The sequence below is a fragment of the Notolepis coatsorum genome, assembly GCF_963971535.1.
Source record: "Notolepis coatsorum genome assembly, chromosome: 2".
NCBI lineage: Eukaryota > Metazoa > Chordata > Actinopteri > Aulopiformes > Paralepididae > Notolepis > Notolepis coatsorum.
Genome location: NC_140166.1, coordinates 6,543,568 through 6,571,243, shown reverse-complemented (window position 1 = coordinate 6,571,243; position 27,676 = coordinate 6,543,568). Strand labels below are relative to the sequence as shown.

General features: G+C 41.7%; 1 protein-coding gene across 4 annotated transcripts in view; it reads left to right on the top strand.

Annotated features, from left to right (window-relative positions):
- pcsk5b (proprotein convertase subtilisin/kexin type 5b) overlaps positions 1–27,676 on the top strand; it is a 292,169-nt gene that overhangs the window by 61,123 nt on the left and 203,370 nt on the right. For all 4 annotated transcript variants that reach the window (XM_084338245.1, XM_084338244.1, XM_084338246.1 and 1 more), the window contains exon 3: positions 27,159–27,311. In XM_084338245.1, coding sequence (XP_084194371.1) covers positions 27,159–27,311 — 153 coding nt within the window. The remainder of the gene's footprint in view (positions 1–27,158; positions 27,312–27,676) is intronic.

Genomic DNA, 27,676 nt, shown 5'->3' with positions numbered 1-27,676 from the left:
AACATTCAATGTATTTTCTTACTTTTGTGTTGACTTGTCGCCAGATTCCTTTTTTTGGGTTCCAGATGAGAGGTAGGAGCTGGACAACACAACGGTTCCATAGTGTTAGTCATACAGTCCAAAGTTTATAAAAATCCCACGGAATTTTTTTTTGTAGATGTTTTGTAATGTACCGGTAAAAACAGCGTGATTATCCAAAATGGCCGTCCACTTCATAACATTCTGACGCTAGAGTCTGGACAAAGGTCAGAACCAAAAGTGGTCAAATGACGCTCGCTTGTCAAATGACGCCCTGAGCTGACTGACGAGAGCAAAGTGCCGCGACGCACGCGTGTCCCGCACACGGCCGTGAGAAGAAAATAGACTATATATTATATTATATACTTTATAATCTATATTACTGCACATGGCTACTTTTACGTCAATTAATACAAGCAGTCAGATAAATTAACTTTTATTTAGAAAGTTCTTAAATCAGAATGTCAAAACTTGTGTTGCATGATACAGATACTACTCTTTTTTTTGTATTAGTATCAATACTTTTAGAATAGCCTGATGCTGTATTTTCTATGAGTTGAGTTGATGCATGACCAGAGCACTAGCTTTAATAATACAATAATAATAATAATAATAATAATAATAATAATAATAATAATAATAATAATAATAATAATATATTTGATTTGTAGGGTGCTTTATAGTTGTGGAGCAAATCCCAAAGCGCTACATTGTAAAATAACATAAAAGCTAGCAAGAGTAAAAAAGAAATTATTTATTTTTTATCTACTTTTTCTCCCATTTTCAATTTTTCTCCCATCCAAATTTTTCGTATCATCCAATTCAACCATCCCCTGTCTTTGAACGCTGTTTCATGCCTCCCACAAGCCGGCTGCAATGTGGACTAAGTCATACATAGCACGAGTCCCCTCCGGTACTCGAGGTAACAGTTCTTTCAGCGTCAGGGGTCTGGGCTTTGGAGGGGCCCCGCCCCGTCGCTTCCCAATTCTACTGCGCAGGCGCACCAACCGACCTGTAGGAGTCGCTGTCCACAACGCCCGATCCCCACCCATCAGTTTCCCCCCCCCCTAATACTGCCAATGTGTATTAGTGCGGACGACCAGCTATTTTAACTTTTTTATTTTTATTTTTTATTTTTTTTATAATTTTCTTTTTATATAATCGATTATGTTCTGTCACTGCATCGATGCTGAATCATCCACGTCCGCATCGCGATGCATCTTAGAATCGAGAAATTTCCACACCCCTAGTATGGCCTGGTGTCTCTTGTAACTTTCAGCTCCTACTGGGAGTCTACAGAATAGCCTGGTGTCTCTTGTAGATTTCAGCTCCTACTGGGAGTCTACAGAATGGCCTGGTGTCTCTTGTAGCTTTCAGCTCCTACTCGGAGTCTACATGCCGGTAGGGCCTTTCAGCTGCCTTAACCTCTGACCCTTTAAAACAACCCTAAAACGTGTGCCTGCTGCTGAAACTGAGTCACAAACAGCAATGAAACCAGATACATTTGTTCTCTTGTGTTCTACTGAGGTGAACTCTGACCCAGTTCCCCTGTTACGAAGTCCAGTCAGCCAGCCACCTGCAAACCCTTACACACACACACACACACACACACACGCACACGCACACACAGACGAAATAGAGAGGGGGGGAAGAGAGATCGAGTAATACCAACATTTTGTTTGCTGTTATGCTAATGGGATGCATAATAATTATAATGGCACTTTTGGGAACCAAACATTTGCACTCATACACACACCAACTGACTGACTGACATACACACACACACACATGCTCACGTCTTCCTGATTACAGTGTAGTGTTGAGGCTAATGGCATGTATAAGCGGAGTGTGTGGCGCTGGAGGTGATGATAAGAATGATTACTGCGCAGGCAGGGAAATTAACTGAAACTACATCAGGATAAAACTACACTTCTATCTCTTAACATCAGGAGAAAACTAGGAGAAAACCTCTCAGAGGCTGAGTGGCAGTGTGCGGAAGTTGGCATAGAATCTTGAAATATCTAGATTGGTCATTTTCTCTTAGAATGCAGACTGCATCTAATCTGCTGTATTTATCTATCATAAAGGGATTAAACAGAAGGATTTGTAGATACAGTAATCAATTATAATCCATTTCAAGTTTCAAGTTTCTTTAATAGTTGTCATACAGAAGTACAGAATACTTTCATACAAAATGCTTCTTACTGTTACGCTCCAGAGACTGTGCTAGACAAGATAGTATCAAACATAGTATACATGTAATTTAGAAGAAGAAAAAGAGGTCACAGTGTTCGGTATAGACATATGTACAATGTTCTGAGTTACCATATAATATACAATACTATGCAGTGTACTAATGTACAGTACTATCTAGTGCAAAGCAGAAATGGGATGAGGTACAATTTAGGTACAATTTACAGTAAGGTGTACGAGTTGTAGTGCAATCCTTCATCAATAAATATAAAGTGTGGGGAGTGGGTGCTACAGTGTGTTTGTTTAAAGTGGGTGTGTGCTATAAAGTGTGTGGAGTGGGTGCTACAGTGTGTTTGGTGGTTGTTGTTGTGTAGTGTTCATTCATTGTTCGTTTAGCAGCCTGATGGCCTGGGGATAGAAGCTTCTTCTGAGTCTTTCTGTGCTCGCCTTGTGACTCCGGTATCGCTTGCCTGACCGCAGCAGTTCAAAGAGGCAGTTGTTCGGGTGACTGGAGTCTTTAATGATTCTCTTAGCCTTGCCCTTGCAACGCTTGTTGTAAATGTTCTGGAGGGTGGGGAGCCCCCCTCCAATTGTGCGTTCGGCTGAACGTGTCACTCTTTGTAGTCTGCTTCGGTCTTGTGCAGTGCTATTCCCAAACCAGGAGGTGATGTTGCCGGTCAAGATGCTCTCTATTGTACATGAGTAGAAGTTCTTAAGGATCTTCTGACTGACTTGAAACTTCCTTAGGCGCCTGAGGAAGTAGAGGCGTTGTCGTGCCTTCTTCACAACACTGTCAATGTGTGTGAAGTGTTTGAATTATACATTCATAATTGACCTTGACCTTATTATGGCCAAATCATACATCTATGGATAGGGAAAAAGCTCCTCTTTCCAATGGCAGTGTTGAATCTGGATGTAGTCATTTCCTCACGGTTTTACAATGAAAGAGAGATATAATTAGAATTTTTCTGATATATTCTTATTTTCGGTTAATCTTAAACGTCGGTAAACAAACAAGCTGAAAATATGCACTTTGACTGCTGTTTTGATAGGGTTAAGGTCTTTACTCTTGGCTACATTTAAAAGAAACACAACATTAATTAATACGGTCTGTATTGATCGATTTATGATAAAAACAGCAGGGTCCCTAAGCTTAACAGGTTAATAAACATAAACATGACAATCATAGTGAAGGCAACACCAAAATGTATTTTTGCACCGTATTTCACATGGTGGTTCAAAACACCTAAATAGAACTTTCCATTTTGAAAAAACAATAATTCCCTGGTAAACTATGGTGTTATTCAACAAAACACAAGTTTTTTTTCACTGGGTGTCAGATATTGTACGCTCACACAAAGGTAATGCATGATGGTGACTTTACACTGTCGCAGAAATAAAGTGTAGGTTCCCCTGAATCATAAAAGGTAAAACAATACTGACTATGTATCTATGTAATTGTGTTTTCTTTTATGTACGCTGTAAGTGATGTCATATGTTCTATGTTTTTATGTTTTTATGTTGGAACTGCTATGAAACCTGCACTGAAACTAAATTCCACCAGCCTGGCTGGGTGGTCATTAAATAAATTGAATTGATTGACTCAAAGAATAGGCTCAGAATTGGCAAAAATATAACACTATGTCCTGGTGAACCTTTGTCTATGTAGTAGGGATGGGTACCGAATTCGGTACTTTTGAGGTACCGAACCGAAACACGTCGGTACTACAGAGTATCGATTCAAGTGAGATTTTTTTTTTTTACTTTTTTTTTTTTTTTTACTTTTAACTTTTTTCTTTTCATGTCAACGTTCACACGCACAATATATGCTTACCTAGGATTTGACTTGATTCAACAACAAAGCAGTCGGAGCAATGGCAAGCCGAAAACTGTCGAAATTGTAGTTATTTGAAGTTTGGATTTTTTTCACGACTGAGGTAGGTAAATTACATTTCTTGAGACTAAAGTACCGAAAAAAGGTACCGTCGGTATCGATTCACAGGTACCGGTACTGGTACCGTATCGGTTCAAATGTGAAAGGTACCCATCCCTACTATGTAGGCTTAGAGGGCTAAGAGAGTGATATAGAGAAGATAGACGTGTAGTTTTATCCTGATAAGAGATGGATATACGCCGTCGATGATGTCGACCATGACATTTTGTCGATTTGCATATTCATGACCTATGCATCGTATCATTACTTATGTGCCGGCTTTGCAGTGGTTCAAAGTCATAACATGCACAACATGTGATCTAACGAGTGTGCAATGAATCACATTAAAAATATAAATAACTTTGCTCGCATTTGATAACTTTCGTGTTTGATGTCAACTACAGCTACAACAGTGCGAAATGGAAGGGGCTGAGCCTGATACCCCCCCCCCCCTCTCTCTCTCTACGTTCAATGATTTCAGAATCAGAAAGGTCTATATTGCAAAGTAGTTTACACATACAATGAATTTGATTTGGTCGTTTAACTGACAGACAATTACGGTAGAATAAAATAAACAGTGATAATAATGAACAATGAAGTAAGAGTTTGATTGTATTTACAAATATATAGTATATACAATATACTATGTATATATACAAATATATATATATATTTGAAGTAGCCAAACGTTACACTATAAAAACGAACTGGATAGTTGATGATAATAAATATTTCTCTTCATTAGCAGAAATATTGTAAAATCATTAAGTCCGCTATAAGCTATTCTTTTTCTCTCTTGTGTTTGGTTTGTGTGTGTATAAATGTACTATATGCTACTCTTTTTGACATGGATTAGGCTAATTAGCTTTAACAATCCTGATTACTGAGCCTATTTTATTCAAAAGGAAAATATTGATTTAAATATGTATAGGCCTATATATATATATATATATATAATAATAATACATTTATTTTATATAGCGCCTTAGATTAGGAATCTCAAAGCGCTTTACATACATGGCATTACAGCATACAAACAAACACAGTACAGGGACAAACACAGTACATGGACTTTCACAATGACAACATAGAAATACAGAGAGAGGGAGACAACTTAGAGACAAGACAGAGATTTTTATTAAATAAATAATAATACTAGTATAGGTGTGTACAGAAGTGAAAATGTAAGTGATGCAGGGTTTGGGGGGTCAGGAGTGAGGGTAATGGTATGCAAGTTTGAACAGGTGGGTTTTCAAGTCAAGAGTTTTATTTGTCACGGCATACAAGTATACAATGAAATGCGGGGGGGTCTTGCCCGCAACGATGTGCATAATACAATAGTAATATATAATAAGAATCCAATAGAACGACATTGTGCAATAAAACAAGAAAAACAAAGTAGGGCATATCGGTACATGAGTTATTTACAGAGCATGGTAGGACATGCTAGGTCCTGTGGTAGTGCAATACACTGTTAGCTACGGATGAGGCACTGGGTCTTTATGTACACTGTTATACAATGCTATATTATACAATCTCAAGTTATACTATACTATTCTTAAAGTGACCTTTCCTTTTGTAAAGTGACCATAAGTGTGAGCGTGTGCAGCATGAGTGTGTGTATTCATGTTAAAGTGGCTGCTAATGTGTGAGCGTGTACAGTGTGTGTGTTGTGTGTGTGCTCATGTGTGCTTGTGTGTGGAGAGTTCAGTGTTCAAGGCTCTGATGGCCTGGAGGAAGAAGCTGAGCCGAAGTCTCTCTGTCCTAGTTGCTGGCGTTCGCAGGCGTTTGCCTGACCGCAGCAGCATGAACAGGCTGTTGTTGGGGTGGTGAGGGTCTTTCATTATTCTGCAGGCTCTGGATTTGCACCTCTTGTTGTATAGGACCTGCAGGGGTGGTAGTGCAATACCCGTGGTACGCTCGGCTGAGCGCACCACTCTCTGTAGGGCCTTCTTGTCCTGTGCCGTGCTGTTTCCATACCAGGCAGTGATGTTTCCAGTCAAGATGCTCTCTACAGCTCCGGAGTAGAATGACTGGCGTATCTTCCCAGATACTCTGAACTTCCTTAACTGTCTCAGGTGGTAGAGGCGCTGCTTCGCCTTTTTTACGACTGAGTATGTGTGTTGTCCATGTCAGATCCTCTGAGATGTGGACCCCCAGGTACTTGAAGCTGCTCACCCTGTACACGGTAGCCCCGTTTATCCTCAGTGGTGTGTGTGTCTCCTGCTGTCTCCTCCTAAAATCCACGATCAGCTCCTTGGTTTTACCAATGTTCAGGAGCAGGCTGTTGTCCTGGCACCAGCGTTCCAGTACCTCAACCTCCTCCCGGTAGGCCTTCTCGTCGTTGTCCGAGATCAGCCCCACCACCACTGTGTCGTCCGCAAACTTCACTATGGAATTCGAGCTGAACTTGGCCACACAGTCATGTGTGTATAGTGAGTACAGCAGGGGGCTCAGAACACAGCCCTGGGTGGACCCGATGCTCAGGGTGATTGTGTTGGAGGTCTGACCCCCCACCCTGACCGCCTGGGGCCTTTCACTCAAAGTCCAGTATCCAGGCACTCAGAGCGGAGCTCAGACCCAGCTCGATCAGCTTGTCCACCAATCTGGTGGGGACTATGGTGTTGAACGCTGAGGTGGGACTTAAATGTTTCTACGGATGGGGCTTCTTTGATGTGTAATGGGAGTTGATTCCAGAGTCAGGGAGCAGCGGAGGAGAATGATTTGTTTTCTGTGGATTTAAGGTGGTAGCGTGGTGTGCTCAGAAGGGCTAAGTTGGATGAACGGAGTGAGCGGGAGGGAGTGTAGTGTTGAAGAAGGTTGTAGATGTAATCAGGTGCTAGGGAGTGGTGGGCTTTGTAAGTGAGGAGACAGATCTTAAAGGCAATCCTATACTTGACAGCAGGGACCGAAACTAGAGAGCGCCAAGCGCCATTGGCGCTCAGTTTTTACGTTTGGCGCCTCCCACTGAGAGGTCTGACCGCCGTGTGGCGGGCAATCAAATAGTCATGTGAAAACCGAAAATCATGATCCAATTATTTAGCGGAGTTCTCACTCGCTGTCTCAGCACAGACATGCAGCGCACCGCGCACTGCTGCTGCTCCTACCCCTGTATGCCTGCATGTAAACAGAGGCTATTGCCTCACCGTGACGTTAGTCTAGTCAGTGTGGGACCTTCGTGAGATAACGTTAGCTACTGTTACAAAATGACCCAGTCAACTATTCACTTAGTTTAATACATGAGACATTGTGTAACGTTATCCAGCCGGCTAGCTACGGATAGCTCCCGACATCAACAAATCCTCCAGCAATAGTCCAGTGCATAATACCTCCGTTGGCTAGGTAGCTCACTAGTCACTACGAAATGTCGCAGTAAACTAAATAGTTCACTGAGGCGTTGTCCCAACGCCATCCAGCAGTAGCTACAGATAGCTCCTGACATCAATGTCCTACAACAACATGCGTATTCGAGTCCCTGGCTTACATCGCATGAGTGAGGGCTGCTGAATAGGGTCCAGCTGTAGCTCAGGAGAATCCTTTTGCATGCTGAATGTAGCCTTTAGGGTTCAGCTGCAGCGCCGGAGAATCCTTGCTGGAGCTGGAGGCCACTCGAGTATACACACAGACAGTGGAGCTGTTTGCAGACAGCGAGGTGGCGATGTCTCGCAGATAACACAATCGCAAGTATGATTATATAATATATATATTGTATTAAAAAAAAATTATATATAAAATAATAAAAAAAAGTTATCAAAAAAAAGTTGGCAGGTAAGAAATATGCTTGGCGGGTAGATTCTTCCCATCTACCCACCACTGGCCGGTGAGTCAAAGTAAATTTCGCTCCCTGCTTGACAGGGAGCCAGTGAACTGAGGAGAGGACAGGTGTGATGTGGGAGAATTTGGGGCAGCGGGTCATGATGCGGGCTGAGGTGTTCTGGACTAGTTGAAGTTTATGGAGGGATTTAGATGTTGAGCCAATGAATTAAATTATCCAAGGCGTGTGATGACGCCACTCACGCGAGCTGAGCAGTGTGCACTCAGCAGGTATGATCAGCGGGAACAATCGACTGAGCACTCACTCTGATAGACTGGCTGACTGTCTGATTTAGCTATGAAGAAAAGTAAAGTTAGTATTGCTTCATATTTCCGACGCGTTCGACCTCCTATAATGAGCCGAACTGAACTGAACTCAGACACACGGAGAGAGCTGCGGCGTCTGCTCCTCCTCCCTCCCGCACCCGTGGCTGTTGTAAACACTAGTCTCTAGTGGGACACTGGGACCTCGGTGAGCCTGCCAGCCGGCTAGCTACTGATATCAACAAATGCTCCAGCAAGTCTAGTAGTGCATGATAGCTCGCGTTAGCTCACTGTTCAAAACGAAACGTCCCATTAAACTAAATAGTTCAGATAGCTCCTGATATCAATGTCTTATAAGTTATAACACTGAGTCGATGCGTATTCGAGCTGAGGGCACGCTGAATATAGTCAATAGGGTCCAGCTGCAGCGCCGGAGAATCCTGGCGTTGCTGGAGGCTACAGTATAGGGTCCAGCTGCAGCTCCGGAGAATCCTGGCCGTAGCTGGAGGCTACTCGAGTACACACAGACAGTGGAGCTGGTTGCATATAGCGAGCATTTTGACTTGTTGCGTGGTGGCGATGTCTCGCAGATAATACAACTACAACTATGATTATATAATATATATATTTTATTAAAAAATTTTTTTTTTTTTTTTTTATCAAAAACAATCGATATAAATAATGGTAAAATTGTTATTTAAAAATTTGCCCCTAAAAAATATTTTTTGCCCCTAAATTTCTCATTTAGGGGCAAGTGTGCCCCTAGTGAAAAAGCTTAGCGTACAGCCCTGCAGTGGTGCAGCGTCTGCTCCCTCGTCTGCTCCTCCCTCCAGCCCCTCCCGCGCCCATGTAAACACGGGTCTAGTCTAGTGGGACGGGAGGACTGCGTCTCCCTGAGTTAACGTTAGCTACCGTTACAAAATGACCCAGTCAACCATTCACTTCCAGTCCAATACATGATGAGGCATTGTCTAACCGAACGGTATCTAGCCGGCCAGCTACCGATAGCTCCTGACATCAACAAACGCTCCAGCAAGTCTAGTAGAGACGTGTATGATACCTCAGCTGTAGCTCATGTTAGCTGACACCAGCTCACTGTTCAAAACGAAATGTCCCACTGAACTAAATAGTTCACCGAGGCGCTGTATCAACGTTATATAGCCGGCCAGCAGTAGCCACAGATAGCTCCTGATATCAATGTTTTATAACACTCATTCGATTCGTATTCGAGCTGAGGGCATGTTGTTGAATATGATCAATAGGGTCTAGCTGCAGCTCCGGAGAATCCTGGCCGTAGCTGCAGGCTACTCTAGTATAGGGACCAGCTGCAGCTCCGGAGAATCCTGGCCGTAGCTGGAGGTTACTAGAGTACACGCAGACAGTGGAGCTTGTTGCGTGGTGGCGATGTCTCGCAGATAATACAAGTACAAGTCTAATTATATAATATATATATTTTATAAAAAAAAAAAAAATTATATAAAATAATTTTTAATTTTTTTAATCAAAAACGATCGGTATCTGATCGGTATCGGCCGATATGGCTCACAACGATCGGTGATCGGTATCGGTGGCAAAAAACGTGATCGGGGCATCCCTAATTACAGTAGTCTAGACGGTCTAATGCGTGAAATGTTGTTGATGTGTGGTTCGAATGTTAGTTTGTGGTCAAAAAGAACACCCAAGTTTTTCACTATGGGGGGGGGGGAGGATAGAGTGGTTGTTGATGGATATGGAGCAGTCAGGGTTTTTACGGAGAAGGTGAGGTGTGCCTAGGGCTGGGCGATATGGCCAAAAATACATTGCAACGACGTCCACTGTATACCCCACACACACTACTATAACAGTTACCCTCAGAATTCAAAACACACACCAACTCGGCAGGTAAACTGTAAAATAGCGCCGTGCAAGCTAATTAGCCTAGCCAGCCTTGTTTACTGAGTCCTACCTCCGCGTCTCCTTCCGCTGTCTGCCATCTCCTTCACTGATTGGTTGTTAGTGCGTGTGCTCATATCCAAGCTTGGAAAATCGATATATCGAAACTTTGCGACCACGTTTCATGTTTATTTCGAGGAAATAATTTATCGCGATAGTTATCGTTATCGTTTTATCGCCCAGCCCTAGGTGTGCCCATTACAAGGATTTCAGTTTTAGTGCTATTGAGTTGGAGAAGGTTGTGGTTCATCCAGATTTTTTTTCCAGAGAGGCAGGAGGAGAGGGCAGTAGTAGCAGCAGTGGAGGGGAGTGAATGTATAACTGTATCTCATCGGCGTAGCAGTGGTATTGAAGACCATGTGTCCTGAAAATGTGGCAGAGGGGTAACATAGAGGGAGAAGAGTATGGGACCAAGGACTGAGCCTTGGGGGACACCAGATGTGACTGGGAAAGAAGTTGAGGTATGACCGTCCATGGTAGTGAATTGCTGTCTGTCTGAAGCTGCGGTTACACCTTTCGTTTCATTTTCGTATCATTGTCATACGCGTTTCGCCGCGACGTCCTGCGCCTCGAGTCACACTTTCGTTTTTTGTTTGTTTTTGTCACCTGAGCACACTGATGTAGTACACTGCCAAAGCAGTAGGTGGCAGTAGGTGGCGAACATGAAGGCAATTTCAACCAATCAGAACTTGAATGTGCCAATACACTTCCTGGAAGCTCCAGCAAAGAAAATGTCAACAAGGCAGACGCCTATGGGCGCCACCATCTTGCCTATTTACTCAATGCAGCAATTATTTTTCAGCAAAGCCTAATAAAAGTGCAATAAACAAAACGGATACATTCACTGTGTGTTCTGCCTGTCATTTGTTGATGAAACAAAACTAACATCAACACAAGTGACCACCAAGAGCGGATAGTTTAGTCTAAAAAAAGATCGGTAGCATTGTTAGCTGCATGCTAACGTCAATGGAATTTGCCATTATAACAGTATAGCATTGTGGCTAGAAGCTAACGTTAGCTCACGCTACTTAGCCAGCACCAAACTGATGATATCGGGAGCTATCAGTGGTTAGATAACATTAGAGACAACGCTGTGTGTATTAAACAAAGGTGAATAGATGACTGGGCCATTTTGTTTAATGCTTGTTAAGTTGAAAGAGGAGCTTTGAGCTAACAGGGTTTGATGGCTAACACTAGCTCATGTTATCCAGTGGCAGTGCCAATCGGTAATGCTAGCAGAATGAATGGATGTAAACTTTATTTAACATATTGCATATGGGTACAATACAATACGGCTCAATACAAACAATTGTTAAGGGAATGCAGACTGTTGTTGCTTGGACTGGGGTCCTTATAACAATAACTTGACAACACATAGTAGCTGCAGCCATAGTGCAGCTATTTGGTTTGGGACAGTGTCACCAGAAGGGCACGCAGATTGTATCTACTGCGCATGGGCGTTTTCGCAACAACGGCTCCGTGCAGACTACACGCTGTTGTCGGCGCGTATTTTAGCGTTTCTCCAAAACGCAAACACAATTTAGCGTTTCAGCCATATCCACAAAAAAATGCCAAAAAACGCATTTCTGTGTAATAGGGTCATGAAACGTATTCAAAAACGTATAAAAAAACGCCACAAATACACTAGTCTAACCATGGCCTGATAGAGAGGAGTGAAATAGGTGGAGACTGAGCCTGAGGCTGTGATGCCAACTGTGTGTTCTAAACGGGAGAGTAGGATGTTGTGATCAATGGTGTCAAAAGCAGCGCTGAGGTCGAGGAGGATGAGTATGGAGAGTAAACCGGAATCTGAATTTATATATAAAGCCGGTAAAAAAAAATTCTTGCTGGTATTCTTTTTTTATCTAAAGCTCAAAAATAAATTTTGTTCCGTGTTTTTCAGTATTTAGCTACAGGCATGGATACATTGTATGTAATGATAAATAATGTCATAGTAACGGTGGGTGTGATAAAAAGCAGTAATGGTGTGTGTAGATTACTCACCCTACTCATGTACAGTAGGCATCCACACCACACAGCATTTACAGACGTCAATAAACTTTAGGGCTGTCTTAAATACTTCGAAGCTTCGTTCGATGGGCATGGGATTCGAATATGGAAAAAAAATGTGATTATGTCAAATAAAATTATAATTTAATATATATATATATTTTTTTGTGTGCAAAATCAACTCTGCCTCTCTTTGTTAATTACAACAAGCAATGATGTTTGTTATTTAAGATGAGGTCGGACTCGGCACTGACAGATTTGTGTTCATTGTGCTGCTTTTATAAAGCCTCAAATGACGGCTTACAATATTTCATGAAAGCGGTGTTTAGTTTGTCTAAGATTTAAAAAGGTTTAAACATTACAGCACTGACAAAGTTGAACAAAGTGCTGTACAAGTCTCACAACAAAAAAAAATTATATAAATAATTTTTTTTATATATTCTTTTTAATACATTTTTCTCAGCTTCGAATTCCAAAAAAAATAATCGAAGGTCAGCCATAATAAACTTCATGGCTCATCTCCTACTCTGGGTATTCAGTAGGTGTTGTCGGAGAGGCAACTACCCATGTGACCTAAGGATACTAGTAAAATATTTAGAAATTCAATTGCAAATATAATAAATTGTTGTTTTTTCTGTTAAATTAATCGTTTAGATTAATTGACTAATCGATAGATTAATCGATAACAAAATAATCGTTAGTTGCAACCCTAGATATAGAGAAGATATAAGTGTTGTTTTACCCTGATGTTAAGAGATCGATATAGAGAAGATGGAAGCAAAGGGGGTGGACAATACTCTTGAGAAAGCTGCTAGGCACACAGTAGTCTCTCCAGATTGAAACGCACTCGCACACCTTGATGTCACTGCCTCAGACCTACTGTAGCATCTTTTCAATTGCAAACGCTTCAAGGACGGAACTCAGCCCAGTCCATAACCAGCTATACATGTGCTAATTACGACAGGACAGCTGTTTCAATTGCAAAACGCTGATGGTCGTTGGTACAAACAACACCCAGAGGCACCATTCACGTTTCTACACTAAGGCCCTGTCCACATGACCGCGGGGTTTTATGTAACCGTGATTTAATGTTGCATGCGCAGTTGCACTGTTCGTCCACACGCAACCGGGTTTTTGGAACACTGCAACCACGCTAATTTAAAACCGGAGTCCAGGGTGAAGTTTTTGGCGCATCCCGGTTTCAGTGGTTGCGTGTGGATTATTTCCAGCATTTATGGCAGAGCTGTCTCAAGTAGCGTTATATGAAAATGATTGTAACAAACGATATCGGGGGTCCCTGATGTAAACGAGACGAAAGTATTTTTCTGGTCTGCATCCAATTAACAATTGTTTGTATTGAGCCGTATTGTATTGTACCCTACTACCCATTCTGCAATCTGTTAAATAAAGTTTTCATTCTACTAGCGTTAACGTTACAATCAATAGCGAGCGATATAACATTAACCAGACTGCTATATCAACAATGTTTGTGTCCAGCAAGCTAGTCTCTTATGTGTAACGTTACTACGCTAATGTATGCTAGCCGCAATGCTAACTATTATAATGGCAAATCCCAATCACATTAGCACGTAAGCTAACAAAATCTGCAATCTTTTTGTGAAACTAAACTCTCCGCTCTTGGTGGTAAATTGTGTTTATGTTGGTTTTGTTTCATCAACAAATGAGGCAGAACACACAGTGAATGTATCCTTTTTTTGTTTATTGCACTTTGTTCTGGCTGCAAACAAATAATGAATGTTAATGTTCAAGCGAGCAATTTAAAGATGCCAGGTTTCTGTTTTGTGGACAGGACGTTATAACGTAGTGACGCTTTCAACCCTTCTGATTGGTTGAAATGGCCTTCATGTTTGAACTACATCGCCACCTATTGCTTTGGCATTGTACTACATGTATATTACATCACTCTGTAGCCGGGTTTTACAGTTGCGGTTATTTTTTTTAAACCACTGTGTACGGAGGTTTCTTTTTTTGAAAACCTCTGTGTCAAAAATACCTGTGATCGTGTGGACTGGGCCTAAAAGATGCGTTTGGAACTAACGACTAAGTAATTCACCCATGTGAAGATCACCAATATATATATATTTATATACGTTACACATCCACATGTCAAACTTTGAGTTCCTGGTACGCTTGTTATTAACTCCTGGGTTCTCCCGATTGATGCATGGATTTGCTTCTCTTCTCTTCTCCTGTTCATTCTATAATTTATTTACCATTAAACCATATATTTACTATTATCATATGTTCTCAGTTCTGTGTCCTACTGCTGTTTATTTAATTATTTATTTTAAAGTTAAGGTGGACATGGTGTCTTTTGTGTTGAGCAGGGTTCTCTGTTGAAACCCACAGGGAAGTTAGACGTGTGGTTGAAACCCACAGGGAAGTTAGACGTGTGGTTGAAACCCACAGGGAAGTTAGACGTGTGGTTGAAACCCACAGGGAAGTTAGACGTGTGGTTGAAACCTACAGGGAAGTTAGACGTGTGGTTGAAACCCACAGGGAAGTTAGACGTGTGGTTGAAACCCACAGGGAAGTTAGACGTGTGGTTTAAACCCACAGGGAAGTTAGACGTGTGGTTGAAACCCACAGGGAAGTTAGACGTGTGGTTGAAACCTACAGGGAAGTTAGACGTGTGGTTGAAACCCACAGGGAAGTTAGACGTGTGGTTGAAACCCACAGGGAAGTTAGACGTGTGGTTTAAACCCACAGGGAAGTTAGACGTGTGGTTGAAACCCACAGGGAAGTTAGACGTGTGGTTGAAACCCACAGGAAGTTAGACGTGTGGTTGAAACCTACAGGGAAGTTAGACGTGTGGTTGAAACCCACAGGGAAGTTAGACGTGTGGTTGAAACCTACAGGGAAGTTAGACGTGTGGTTGAAACAGATGTGGTTGTCGGTGAAAGTATCTAACAGGTTTTCCCTTAAAAGAACATGCCAACATTTTGGGAAATTAGCTTATCATCTTCTCCAGAGAGAGACAAGAAGATGGATACCAGTTTCCTCTCTGTGCGTTCAGTAGAAAGCTATCTGGCTGCACGTTAGCCTAGCTTAGCACAATGAATGGAACCGGACATGGCCGGTTAGCCTAGGCATTGTCCAACAGACACCTCTCCCGAAGGCTAACCGGCCTCTTCCATTCATTGTGCTAAGCTAGGCTAACATGCAGCCAGATAGCTTTCTAATTTTAGGGAGCACACAAAGAAATGTAGGAGCACAGTGAAAATTGTTCAAGTAACAGTTTATTAACAAACAATTTATTGCATGCATATTATACTGTGCGTGCGTGTGCATACTACGGGACACACATCTGTGCAATAGCACATACCACCAAAATCACACTTTGGCAAAGGATATCTGTTGTCCAGCTGCTTTTGTATGTTACATTGTCGTCACAATACCAACATTTCGATACTTCCATACCGATACCAGCCCAAGTGTCACGATACCGATTCTAAAACGATCCCACGGCAAAAACCTAAAATATCATGAAAAGGTGACGGAACATGGAAAATTCTTTAATGAATTTTAATTAATATTTTGACTCTGTTAAAGGGTAAATAATACAAATGATTCCGTTACAGCTGCTGAGCTTTATACTATAGCTAATGTCCCATCAATCAAGAGGGAACACAAAGCTATCGTATATGTATCGCGGACGACTCTGTAGTAAAGATCCATAATTTTGCAGGGATCCATCGAGGGCTGGGAGATTAATCCCGTTAAAATTTCAATAAGGAACTCTTGGTCCAACCTGTCAGCTCCAGGTCCTTCAGATCAAATGACCAACTGTGTCTGAGGCTCCCGCGGGCCAAACTGGTGCCATGTAAAAATTGGCTGGGGGGGCGCATTATAAATGAAAATGTCATATCATTAACGACTGACTTCCCACGATCAAGAAAACAAGATAATCGAGATAAAACGATTATTGTGCCGCATGCTCCGTTGCTCTCATTTTGTCTTGAGAAAACTTAGATTTGCTACGTTTGTAACATAGACGCCTGATTTGCTGCGTTTGTAACATATAAGCCTGTTCGATCTCTAGTGGAGAAACATGTGTTGTCCAATGGCCCCAAACTGAAGGTCTAAGTCTATAGACCTGTTCGCTGTTTACAAACATACCGTGTTCGAGCCAATCAGAAATACCAACTGAGTCACGTGACTAAGTTGCTCCCTACCTGCGCGCGCATAAATCTGTCATGTCATCAGCGAACAGGTCTATAGGCTACTGTTCAGTAAAATCGATGGATCGGCAGTCTTTATCAGCCGTTACTGACGGTTTAGGACGCAGGACTCTCGGTGTCGGGCCACCAGTCTAACCATGAGAGATCGGCTGCCGGGTGGGTTCTGGGCCTCACTAGACTAAACAACGGGCCTGGCCGCCACCCCAACAGAATCATTATATTCTGGTCCAACTATGTCGATTTGGAAATCCGAAAGATTCCGCCTGTAAGCGGCGCGTTCCGAGACGAAGATGCCTGCCAAGGAATTCCAGACCCCTTGAAGAAAGTCCATAACATCTGAGAGATTGATGTCACCTACGAGAGCATTATGTCTTCCACGTGTGTTTGTGTGTGTGTGGGCCTCAGTGTACATATGGTCATGTGTGTTTGCTCTTGCATGCATTTTGTTTGTGTGTATGTGTATCCGAGTGTGTGTGTGTGTTCATGAGTGTGTGTGTGTGCGTGCATTCATGGGTGTGTGTGCGTTCATGTGTTCATGAGTGTGTGCGTTCATGTGTTCATGAGTGTGTGTGTGTGTGTGTGTGTGCGTACATTCATGGGTGTGTGCATCTGTCAGTGAGCCATGAGTGTGTGTGTTCATGAGTGTGTGTGTGCGTGCATTCATGGGTGTGTGCATCTGTCAGTGAGCCATGAGTGTGTGTGTTCATGAGTGTGTGTGTGCGTGCATTCATGGGTGTGTGTGTGTGCGTTCATGTGTTCATGAGGAGTGTGTGTGTTCATGAGTGTGTGTGAGTGTGTGCGTACATTCATGGGTGTGTGCATCTGTCAGTGAGCCCAGAGCTGAATGCAGACCCCAGCTGACTTCTGCCTGGAAACGGAGAGAAACGTGAAGACAATGTTTCATAATAAAGAGTTGTGTGATGTTTATATTTAGAAGCCAAGGATAATTGCTAGATATGAAAACTGACATACATTCCCAAACGGATTGGAAGCATCTTGACGTACATCAATTGTCCCTCCAGGAAATTGCTATATTAAATGGCAGGACATTTTGCGAATAATGAAGGTCAAGGTCAACTTTATTTATATAGCACATTTAAAACCAAACGAAGTTGCACCAAAGTGCTTTACAATATAAATAAAAAGAAAATTAAAATACAGTATACACAAAATCAAAAGATACAATACATTAAACAATCACGACACGACCGGGGATGTATGGCTTAACGAGCCTCAAAAAAGCCAATGAAAACAAGTGAGTCTTCAGCTGTGCTTTGAAAATCTCTAGGGTCTGCCAGACCTAATTTGCAGTGGAAGACTGTTCCACAACTTAGGGGCAGCCACTGCAAAAGCCTAGACCTTGGGACATCTAAAAGTAATGCAAATTCAATCAAACTGCGATATTCATATATATTCAGGAGTCTTCACTAACGTTGAATGGTGATCGATTTTGTGAATAGGTTTGTTCTCTGATGAAACAATATTGAGTTGGCAGACGGCTCCTTCGGACGATTAGTTATCAACACTGCTATCTAACGCATAGCGTAGCTCGACCTGTGTAACGTTAACATTACTCGTTTTGCACTGGGAAAGACCGTCTGTATACAACTTGGTTTTATCCAATCTTTAAAAAAAAATTATTTAACTTTTTTCTTGACTTGCAATTGTTGCCAAGCTGAGCAGTTTTACAAAAAAAATATCTAATGCAAAATCGAGCATTTTTCACAAAAAACTGAGATAAATCCTTGAAGGACTATTAAATCTGCAATATACAATGTGAAGTACATTTACATTTTACATTTAGTCATTTAGCTGATGCTTTTATCCAAAGTGACTTACAAGTTCTGTACGACAAGTCAGCAGGAAGGGTACAACTCTTACAGCTGAGTAACATTGTTCATCAAACAGTGCTGAAACTTGGGTGCTGCACAGTGTTGCGTGCATGATAGTATAAGACCGTAAGAAGGTTAGTTTAAATTATTATTATTTTTAATTCATTTCAGATTGATTGAAGTGTGTTTTTAGTTGATGGCGAAAGATTGGTCAGGTTTCGGCTGTCCTAACTGGTGGGAAGTTTTCTCCGGACAGAGAATAGGTGGCTTCTCTTTGATGACCCTCCCGAAGCTCGGATAGGAGTGGGTCTGAGGCGGCCAGAGGATGTAGAGCGGAGGGGTCTTGGGGGTGTGTAGATAGAGACCATTGACCGGAGGTAGGCGGGAGCCGTTCCCTTCGCCAGTGCAGGTCCCTGAGAAGTGGGGTAACATGGGCTGATTTTGGTAGGTTGGAGATCAAACGAGCGGCTGCGTTTTGAATGATTTGAAGGGGCTTGGTGGCGGTGGTCAGTAGACAAGCGAGCAGTGCATTGCAGTAGTCGAGGTGAAACATGACTGCTCATTGGACAAGGAGTTGAGTGGCTTCTTTTGTCAGGAAGTCTAATTCTATCTTCTATTACAATCGGGCTTCTGATTCTGTACCCTCTGATTCTGTACTCTCTGATTCTGTCCATCAGGCCTCTTGATTCTGTCCATTCGGCCTCTGATTCTGTCCATCCGGGAGGTTTTGCACTAGGGCTGGACGGTATGGTCTAAAATGTATATCACGGTATCATTTGAAGCATAGACGGTAACGGTATATATCACGGTATATTCATTTATCTTAATGTCTATATAAATTCTTCTGAAGGGGTAAAACACTGGTATTGCAGCTATCACTGTACTCTATTGTGCACAACTGCAATAGAAAAATGCAAAACCTTTTCTCAAGTTACTTCCATCTCTGAAAAACACTTTTTTCATGAAATACAATAAAATCAAGCGGCACAAAGTGAAAATAAAAACTGCAGCAGGACAGGAGGTTTCTTTCCCTCAAACAACTCAAACACAATACAACTCCAACATAACTTAACTTTAGTGTACATGTTTGACAATGTAGAGAGAGAGCGAGAGAGACTGATGTAATAGGTTTGAGCGTCCTAAGTTGCCGTAGTTGATGATGTCACACCAGGATGTCATTGTCAACACACAGAGTTGGAAACGGCAGCAGCCCGATGGGTAAAGCGATATAAAGAAACGAATAGCCAATAAATGTGAAGTTATCTTTGAACCTCTGTTGTCAAGCCTCGTCAATATACCCCCCCCCCCCCCCCCCCCCCTTTCCTCACTAATGGAACTGGTGCCGCGGAGTCACGTTAGAACGTTAGCTTGTTGCTGCGCAAAAGCAAGTCTCCTCTCAGCCTCCTTAGCCAAATTGAAATGCCAAAAACGATGTTGTTATTTTTTTGCTAGTATATTTGTGGTTGGTAATTGGTATTCAATTTAGCTCTTAAGTGGTATTAAGTCTTAATTTAACTTGTTGAAACCGGCAGATACACTATGCAAAGACCACTGCAAACGTAGAGTGAATCATCAAGTAACGTTAACGTCATTGCTACTTTAGAGCTGCTCTAGCTCAGGGGTTCCCAAACTTTTCAGGCCGGGACCCAGAAAATAAGGCGTCAGAGAGCCGCGGCCCAATGCACATCGTCTGGCTTTTTTTTTTTTCTTTTTTTTTGCCAGGTGACCGATTTTTTAAGCCAAATATCACTTCAATCCTATTAAGTTAGTTCAAGTTAGTTATTCATTTATATGTGCTATTTATGAGAGGGCTAACTTGTTGCAAAATAATAATGATAATTATAATAGCCTCATTAAAATACTATTGTTGCTTCGGTTGTTTTCAGCGTTTTATGTGCATAATCTGTTATTTAGCTTGAAATGTTCGTTGAAATAAGTAGATTTTTCGTTTTTGTTTATTTATTAAGTTAATATAAAATCATATAGTCACATTTTAGAATACAATAGAAAATAATTTTAGAATACAACTAGAAACACTGTCCTGGCCTGCTTCTAAGTTCAGTGGCCTGACTGCTCTAGTCTACCGGTCACAACTCACAAGGTATAGTAAAAATCCATACCGTAGCGCAAATTCATACCGTATACCAGGGGTGCCCAACCTTTTTTGAACCAAGATCTACTTTTTTATTTGCCACCTAGCCGAGAGCTACCAGCCCAAATTTTCCCTACTCTCGGCTAGTATTAGTATATATATATATATATATATATATATATATATATATATATATATATATATATATATATATATAGTAGTAGTGTATATATATATAGTAGTAGTATATATGATTAATTGAAAATGGGGGACCCTGATGTAAACAAGACGAAAGTCTTTCTCTGGTCTGCATCCCCTTAACGATTGTATGTATTGAGCTGTACTGTACCCATTCTGCAATCTGTTAATAAAGTTTTCAATCAGTAGTAATAGTATTACCCATTCAATATGCACATGACAGAAAATATTATATGGCATATAATATTTTCTGTCATGTGCAAAGGGAACAAAATTTACTTTTTGGCTTACCAGCCAAGGTGGCTGGTAGATTAGAGTTTTTCTCAATTGCTTTGGTGCATTTCTCTGATCAGAATTAAAGTTCTCATAACTGTTAGTTCAACCTCCACAACATTTTGTAATTTGTGCACATCATAGTAGCAGTTTCTCATTCCTCCGAACAAATTGCAAATGCTTTTGGACATGCATCAATTGCTTTCATACAATTCTCTGCTGTTTTATAACATTATCATTTGCTTAGGTCATGTCAGTCAAAATGAACTATACTTATGACTGCTGAATAGTCATTCCCTATAAAACTAATAGTCCTCATTTCATTGCTTGAGTCATTACATACAAATATGTTGAACTAGTTGTCAAAATCTGTCAAGCAAATTTTATACATTTCTTTATAATTTTTCCCCTGAATGGAGCTGGATGCCAGGGAATCGCTGCACACATTCATATATTATGTTGATGAGGCGGGTTTCAATCTGGCAAAAGGTAGAAGGCGTGGAAGGAATCGCATTGGACAGAGAGCAACCACTGATGTCCCAGGCCAACGAGGAGGGAATATTACAATGTGTGCAGCCATCTCAGAAAACGGCGTCCTCACCCATATGCCCCGCATTGGTCCATACAACACACAACATCTGCTGACTTTTTTAGACACTCTTTACAGGGACATAGTCCCTGAGAATGAGAGGGGTCTAAATGGCGACCATCTGACCAAGTACGTTGTTGTATGGGATAATGTGCGTTTTCACCACGCAATTCTTGTCACACAGTGGTTTGCAGCACATGAAAGGATGCTGGTGGAATATCTCCCTCCCTACTCCCCATTCCTGAATCCAATAGCCAGACAGACAGGAACGTCTGGATGTGAATGAATGATTTACAGTACTGTGTATGTTGTATGTTCCAATTCAGTTCCAATATGTACTGCAATATTGTTTACAGTTGTGCACAGCTCTACCCAAAGGCCAAAGGGTGTTTCTTATGTTTGTTGTAAATTAGTTTGTATTTTTCTTTTGCACAATGCTGTGAACAAATTAAAATTGCAAAGAGCATATGCAGTAAAAATTTGAAACATACGTGTCTTGTACTCATTTACCTCACTAAATACAGCAATGTGTAACTGTAGATTTCAAATGGCTGTGCAAATAGTGTATAGTGCTGTCTTGAGCATTTTCAGAAAGTGTCACCAAGATCTGACTTTTTTGCATTGGAAAACACTTACAGAGTGAACTGTCATAACGAAAACATGGCAAAGCCATTTGACTATCTTGTTCATAAACAATGGTGTCAGGACTTTTTATTTTGATGACAGTGACACTTTCATTGACATGAATACTTGCTTTTGAGGAATGAATTATCCATTTTGAGCAAGTGACACGCTTCTGCAGGTTATCACCTAGGTTTTGCAGTTTGTACTAATTGTTTTGAGAAATGCACTAACAGTTATGAGAACTTTAATTCTGATCAGAGAAATGCACCAAAGCAATTGAGAAAAACTGTAAAAAAACTACCAGCCAGGCAGATTTTTTACCAGCCAAAAATTTGAAATAGCTTTTTAGTATATCGCCATGTGTAATTATTATTACTATATACAGGGCTCTACGCTAACCTTTTTCCCAGGGAGCACATGTGCTCCTAAATAAAATAAAAATTAGGAGCACAGTGAACATTTTTCAAGTAAGAGTTTATAAACAAACTATTTATTACATGCATTATACTGTGCGTGTGCATACTAAGGGACAAATGTGCAAATAGCACCAAAATCACACATTGGCCCATGATGCCTACTAGACGCAAAGGATATCGGTTGTCAAGCTGCTTTTGTATGTTGTAGTGTTGTCACGATACCAACATTTTGACTTTGATACAGATAGGAAAGGTAATGGAATATATTATTAGACAGAACATGGACAATTCTTTATACCGTACAATTATTTAATTCATTATAATTTAAACGCTATTGAATAATAGTTATACTATAGCTACTGTCCATCAATATCTTCCTTTTGAATGAAATAGGTTCAGGAGAGACGTAGAGAGAGGGAGAGAGCGAGACACACACACACACACGGTGACACAGAGAGAGACAGATTCTCAGCCCCTCCTTCCCTCACTATGCCTTTGAGCGTTCACAGTTATTAGCGTTAGCAGTAGTAGGTTAGCTTAGTTGGAGTACTCAGTTAGCAGATAACATTACAGTAGTTAATGTTTTAGCGCAACGTGGGTACAGGACTGGCGAGGATGCAAAGCATGTTAGACAATTGGAACCGCTGCTCGTGCAGAGTTTTCGTTGCACATAGAAGCAGACTCGAGATGAGTTGTTTCAGAGCCTGGTCCACGCTGCATTGTGTCTTGTCATGAAATGACAATTGCGCAGTTGTTGACACGGCCACTACGCAAGACGATTACTCGCACACTGTGCTTCTAAATGATTTTTCCGGTTCGCACAAATATATTTTTATGGGCAAATGTGAGTGACATGCTTGCACTGTATAGCCTTGATAGAATACTCTAATATGCTCATGGCTCCCAGAGTGGCTTAGTAGCCTCTGTAATTTACCAGCCAACGAGGAAATCTACACGCCATTGGCGTTTGGCGGGTGCTTATTTTGTTCCCTGCATGTGCATATTGAATGGGTATATAATATAATATGCTATTTTATATATCATTGTAACAGTGTAGTGTAGGAATTAACAAGAATGACAAGACTAACTGTAACTTCTCAAGTTTATTTCACACTCTGCATACACACTGACAACACACACACACTCAGTTCAATGGGCATGAGAAAACATATGTTTACATTGCCAAAGCAAAAGTGGAACAATACAATCAAAACAAAAATATATGTACAATTAAAAGGGAATAGGAATGATGTGTAAACGGAGCTGTCACATTGCAAAATGGAATACAATCAAAAAACAATTCCACAAAAAGGTCCGTCAACAGTCACTGATAGTTCTCCTTTATCTGTTTTTTTTTAATCAAATGTCTCTACCTTAGTGAGAATGCTGGCACTGGGAAGAGGAAGCTAGTTTTTCAAATTCTGGGTTGTAGGAGCTGGTTGCAAGCCTCAGGCAGTCCACAAGATGGCCATCTGTCAATGTGGTTCTGTACTTGGACTTGATGATCTTCATGTGAGAGAAAGCGGCAGCCACAGTCGATGCCTCTTTTACACAGTCGCCGTCTTTGAAGGATTTTTTCTTTTTAGCGAGAATGTGACTATAAGATGCAATTGTTGCAGCTTTTGCCTTGGTGTTGGGCTTCGTAAAAGTGGACTGTTGTCCCACTAGTGAAGACTTCATCTGCTGGAGTTCTGTTCTTCGTAGGACTGTTTTTGGAGGAAATCCGTGCAGTGTTTCTTGTGCATCGTTATATAATGCCGCTCCAAATTACCCTTTTTCGGCACAGCCACGGTTTGTTTGCAAATCAGACACTGATTTTGCGTTGAAATAAACAAAAAAGTAAGCCTCCTCCCACTCTTCATGGAAATGATATGTTTTTGGTCTTTTGGCTGCTCCGGTTCTGCTTACGGCGCTGACGCTGGTGCTATCCGGTATCTCGTCGGAGGCGGCGTTGGAGCTGCTCCCTGGCGGCGGCGGCGGCAGCTCGTCGGAGGCGCCGTTGGAGCTGCTCCCTGGCGACGGCGGCAGCTCGTCGGAGGGTCCTGGCTGGCGGCAGTGAGGTCTTGCTGGCGTTGTTGAAAAGTAGCGTCCTCTGAATGAACCTCTTTTTTGCTGGTGGTGTTCCATTCATCTTGCAGTTTCGAGTGACTCAAGGCTGGTCTCAGAGCCACGTTTATACTGTACCTGCCAGGTGATGGGCCCGACCCCCACTCATGCCACTCCATGAAAACAAAGGCACCAATTTGCATCCCTATGGGTTAAGCTCGCTGTACGGAATGTAGACTGTATCGATTGGCTCAGGCTGCCTGACTGCCTGTTATACACAGGACTGCTCGAAAGTTTTTTGTCCTCTCCTCCAAATCAAATCAAATTAAATTATTTTCCAAAATAATCTCGCGGTCTACTTGAAACCAGCACGCGATCTACCGGTCGTGGGCACCACTGCCGTATACCGTTTATACCGTCCACCCCTATTTTGCACTCTTGCTAATCTTAGTCTATTTGTTTGAAAAGTGTGGGAGATGCTCTTCTTAAGTACCAAGAACTGTGTGAGGTAGGACTGTGAGTGAGGTAGGACTGTGAGGTAGGACTGAGTGAGTGAGGTAGGACTGAGTGAGGTAGAACTGTGAGTGAGGTAGGGCTGAGCCCAAACATTCGAACCTTCGTTCGTTACGTTGGCATTCGAATTCTAAATCAACATTTGAATTTTTTATTTAAAGTTTTTATTTTATTTTATTTAAATAATATATTTTCTATTAATTCTGTTTAAACCAATGGGGTTTTTCTTCACAGTTGCAGATAAAGATTAGGCTACACTAATCTTATAGTATTAAAGTTATATTCATTAAAGAAAGTTGATTTAGTTGGGCTGGGCCTTCTCCCTGGGGCTGGGGCTGGAAAGTTGATATAATAAAAAAAATACTAATTTAATCAGATTAATCTCTTTATTCAAATTGAGGATTTTTTATTTTTTATTAAAAAAAAAAGTTTCGAACGTTCGTTCGAAAAACCCTGACGAAGTTCGAATCCCAAAAACAGGGTTCGGGGGACAGCCTTAGAGTGAGGTAGGACTGTGTGAGGTAGAACTGTGGGGCTGGGTATCTATTTCCTGATTCTGAATCGATCTTCATTTGATTATCTTTTTTTTCATCCCCCAATTTAGTCGTTATGCCAATTCCCTTCCTGGTCGTTGCGCGCATTGCCCCACTGTCATTTGGGGAGGGTGTAGACCAAGGGGTCTGCAATTAAGTTTGGCCTCGGGATAGGCATTTTCCATTGGTTCTCCCAGCCCACGTGACAATTTCTAGCATTTCCATTGGCTATAATCACAGACATACATAGATAATGATTGTGGAAATACAACTAATCTACGAAACCACTGAGACATCACCCAGACGTGACATATGCATGTTCCAATAAAAAGTGCATTCATGTAACTGCTTGAGTCAATTCATGTAATGTAAATATTGATATTTTTAACAATGCAACATGTTAGAGGGTTCCTTGAACCATTTAGATTTTATAGCATTGAATCGAATTTAATTGGAAATCGAATAGATTTGGTACCTTGTGAATCGGAATCTAATTTAATCAAATCGTTTTGGGGAATCAGTGGCGATACCCAGCCCTATAGGACTGAGTGAGGTAGGACTGTCAGTGGGGTAAACATTTATACAGCGTATCTTAAATACCGTAATTCCTCTAATAGTAACCCCGGCTTGTATTTGTTTCAACTGTAGCGGGTACCAGGCTTGTATTAGGAGGAGGCATGTATAAGAGGGAGGCCTATATTTCTAATTTTCAAACGGATCATAATGAATAAATCAACATTTTGTGTCAGTTTGAACCCAGTAAAATGTACTGGGTTCATTTATTGAAACCAAGTACTGTATGAAATAGTAAACAGTGCAATTACAGGTGGTCACTGGTCATTTCAACGTTTTCAAAGTGAAATCAAGTAACTAGCTCAGTATGCAGCTCAGTATATTAGTAACCCGGCTTGTATTAGGAGGTCGGCTTATAATTGCTTAGCTCAAGAGCGCACCCGGCCATTAATAGAGACCCGGCTTGTATTTGAGACCCGGTTACTATTAGAGGAATTACGGTATTCAAAAATCTTAAATTCATAATTCTCAATTCAAGGTCTTAAACAGTTTGTTGTTTTTTGCGGGGCTACCGGGAGCTTGGTGCATCTGGCTAGAGCTTGTATGTGCACGAGAATTATTCCGATTATTAGTGGACTATTAGGGTCCATGTAAACGCAGATAGTGTTAGTGCCTTGCTCTTCCCATTGAGCTACACAGGGAATGGAACCCCTAACCCTGGCCGTGTTGGTGCCTTGCTCTTCCCATTGAGCTACACAGGGAATGGAACCTCCAACCCTGGCTGTGTTGGTGCCTTGCTCTTCCCATTGAGTTACACAGGGAATGGAACCCCTAACCCTGGCCGTGTTGGTGCCTTGCTCTACTTATTGAGCTACACAGGGAATGGAACCCCTAACCCTGGCCGTGTTGGTGCCTTGCTCTACCCATTGAGCTACACAGGGAATGGAACCCCTACCCCCCCCCCCCCCCCCCACCACCACCAGTGCAATGGCCCCCATCTAACTATGGAGGGTGGAGGATCTGTCTCTCTCTGGGTGGGTGGGTGGGGGCCAACAATGCTGCTTGGGCCAAACCTAAACTTAACAAAATTCAATGTAAATGTTTCCTTGTCTGAGGTCTCCTGATTGAAATACCCTGCTGTTAACAGTTTCTTTGTGTGTGTAGGTGGAGTGGATACAGCAGCAGGTGGTAAAGAGGAGGATCAAGAGGGATTACAAGCAGGCTCCACCCCTTTCCCTAACAAGCTCCGCCCAGAGCAGCCCGGCCCAAAACAACATATTTTATAATGACGCCAAGTGGAGCAGCATGTGGTATATAGTAAGTACGCACGCACGCACGCACGCACACGCACTCTCTCTGTTTCACTTATCTGTCTTATCACTCTATTTCACTTATACCCATACAGACACAGTTCAGATTGGTGGTCAATCCATAACGTCCATTAAAAGCTGTGATTATAAGAATAAACAATTACTTTTGAGTTATTTAGTTTGATGGGATGAAATCCTGTCTTCACTACATATTCAACAATTGAAAGACACCCACACACAGCATTTGTGTGTTTTTCAGTTCAACTTGAAAATGTATTGATTAATTGATCCTTGTGGAAGCAGCTGATCTAAGGCCATGTCCACACATACACTGATATTTAGCGGATATTTAGCTGTGTTTCACCCGTCCAC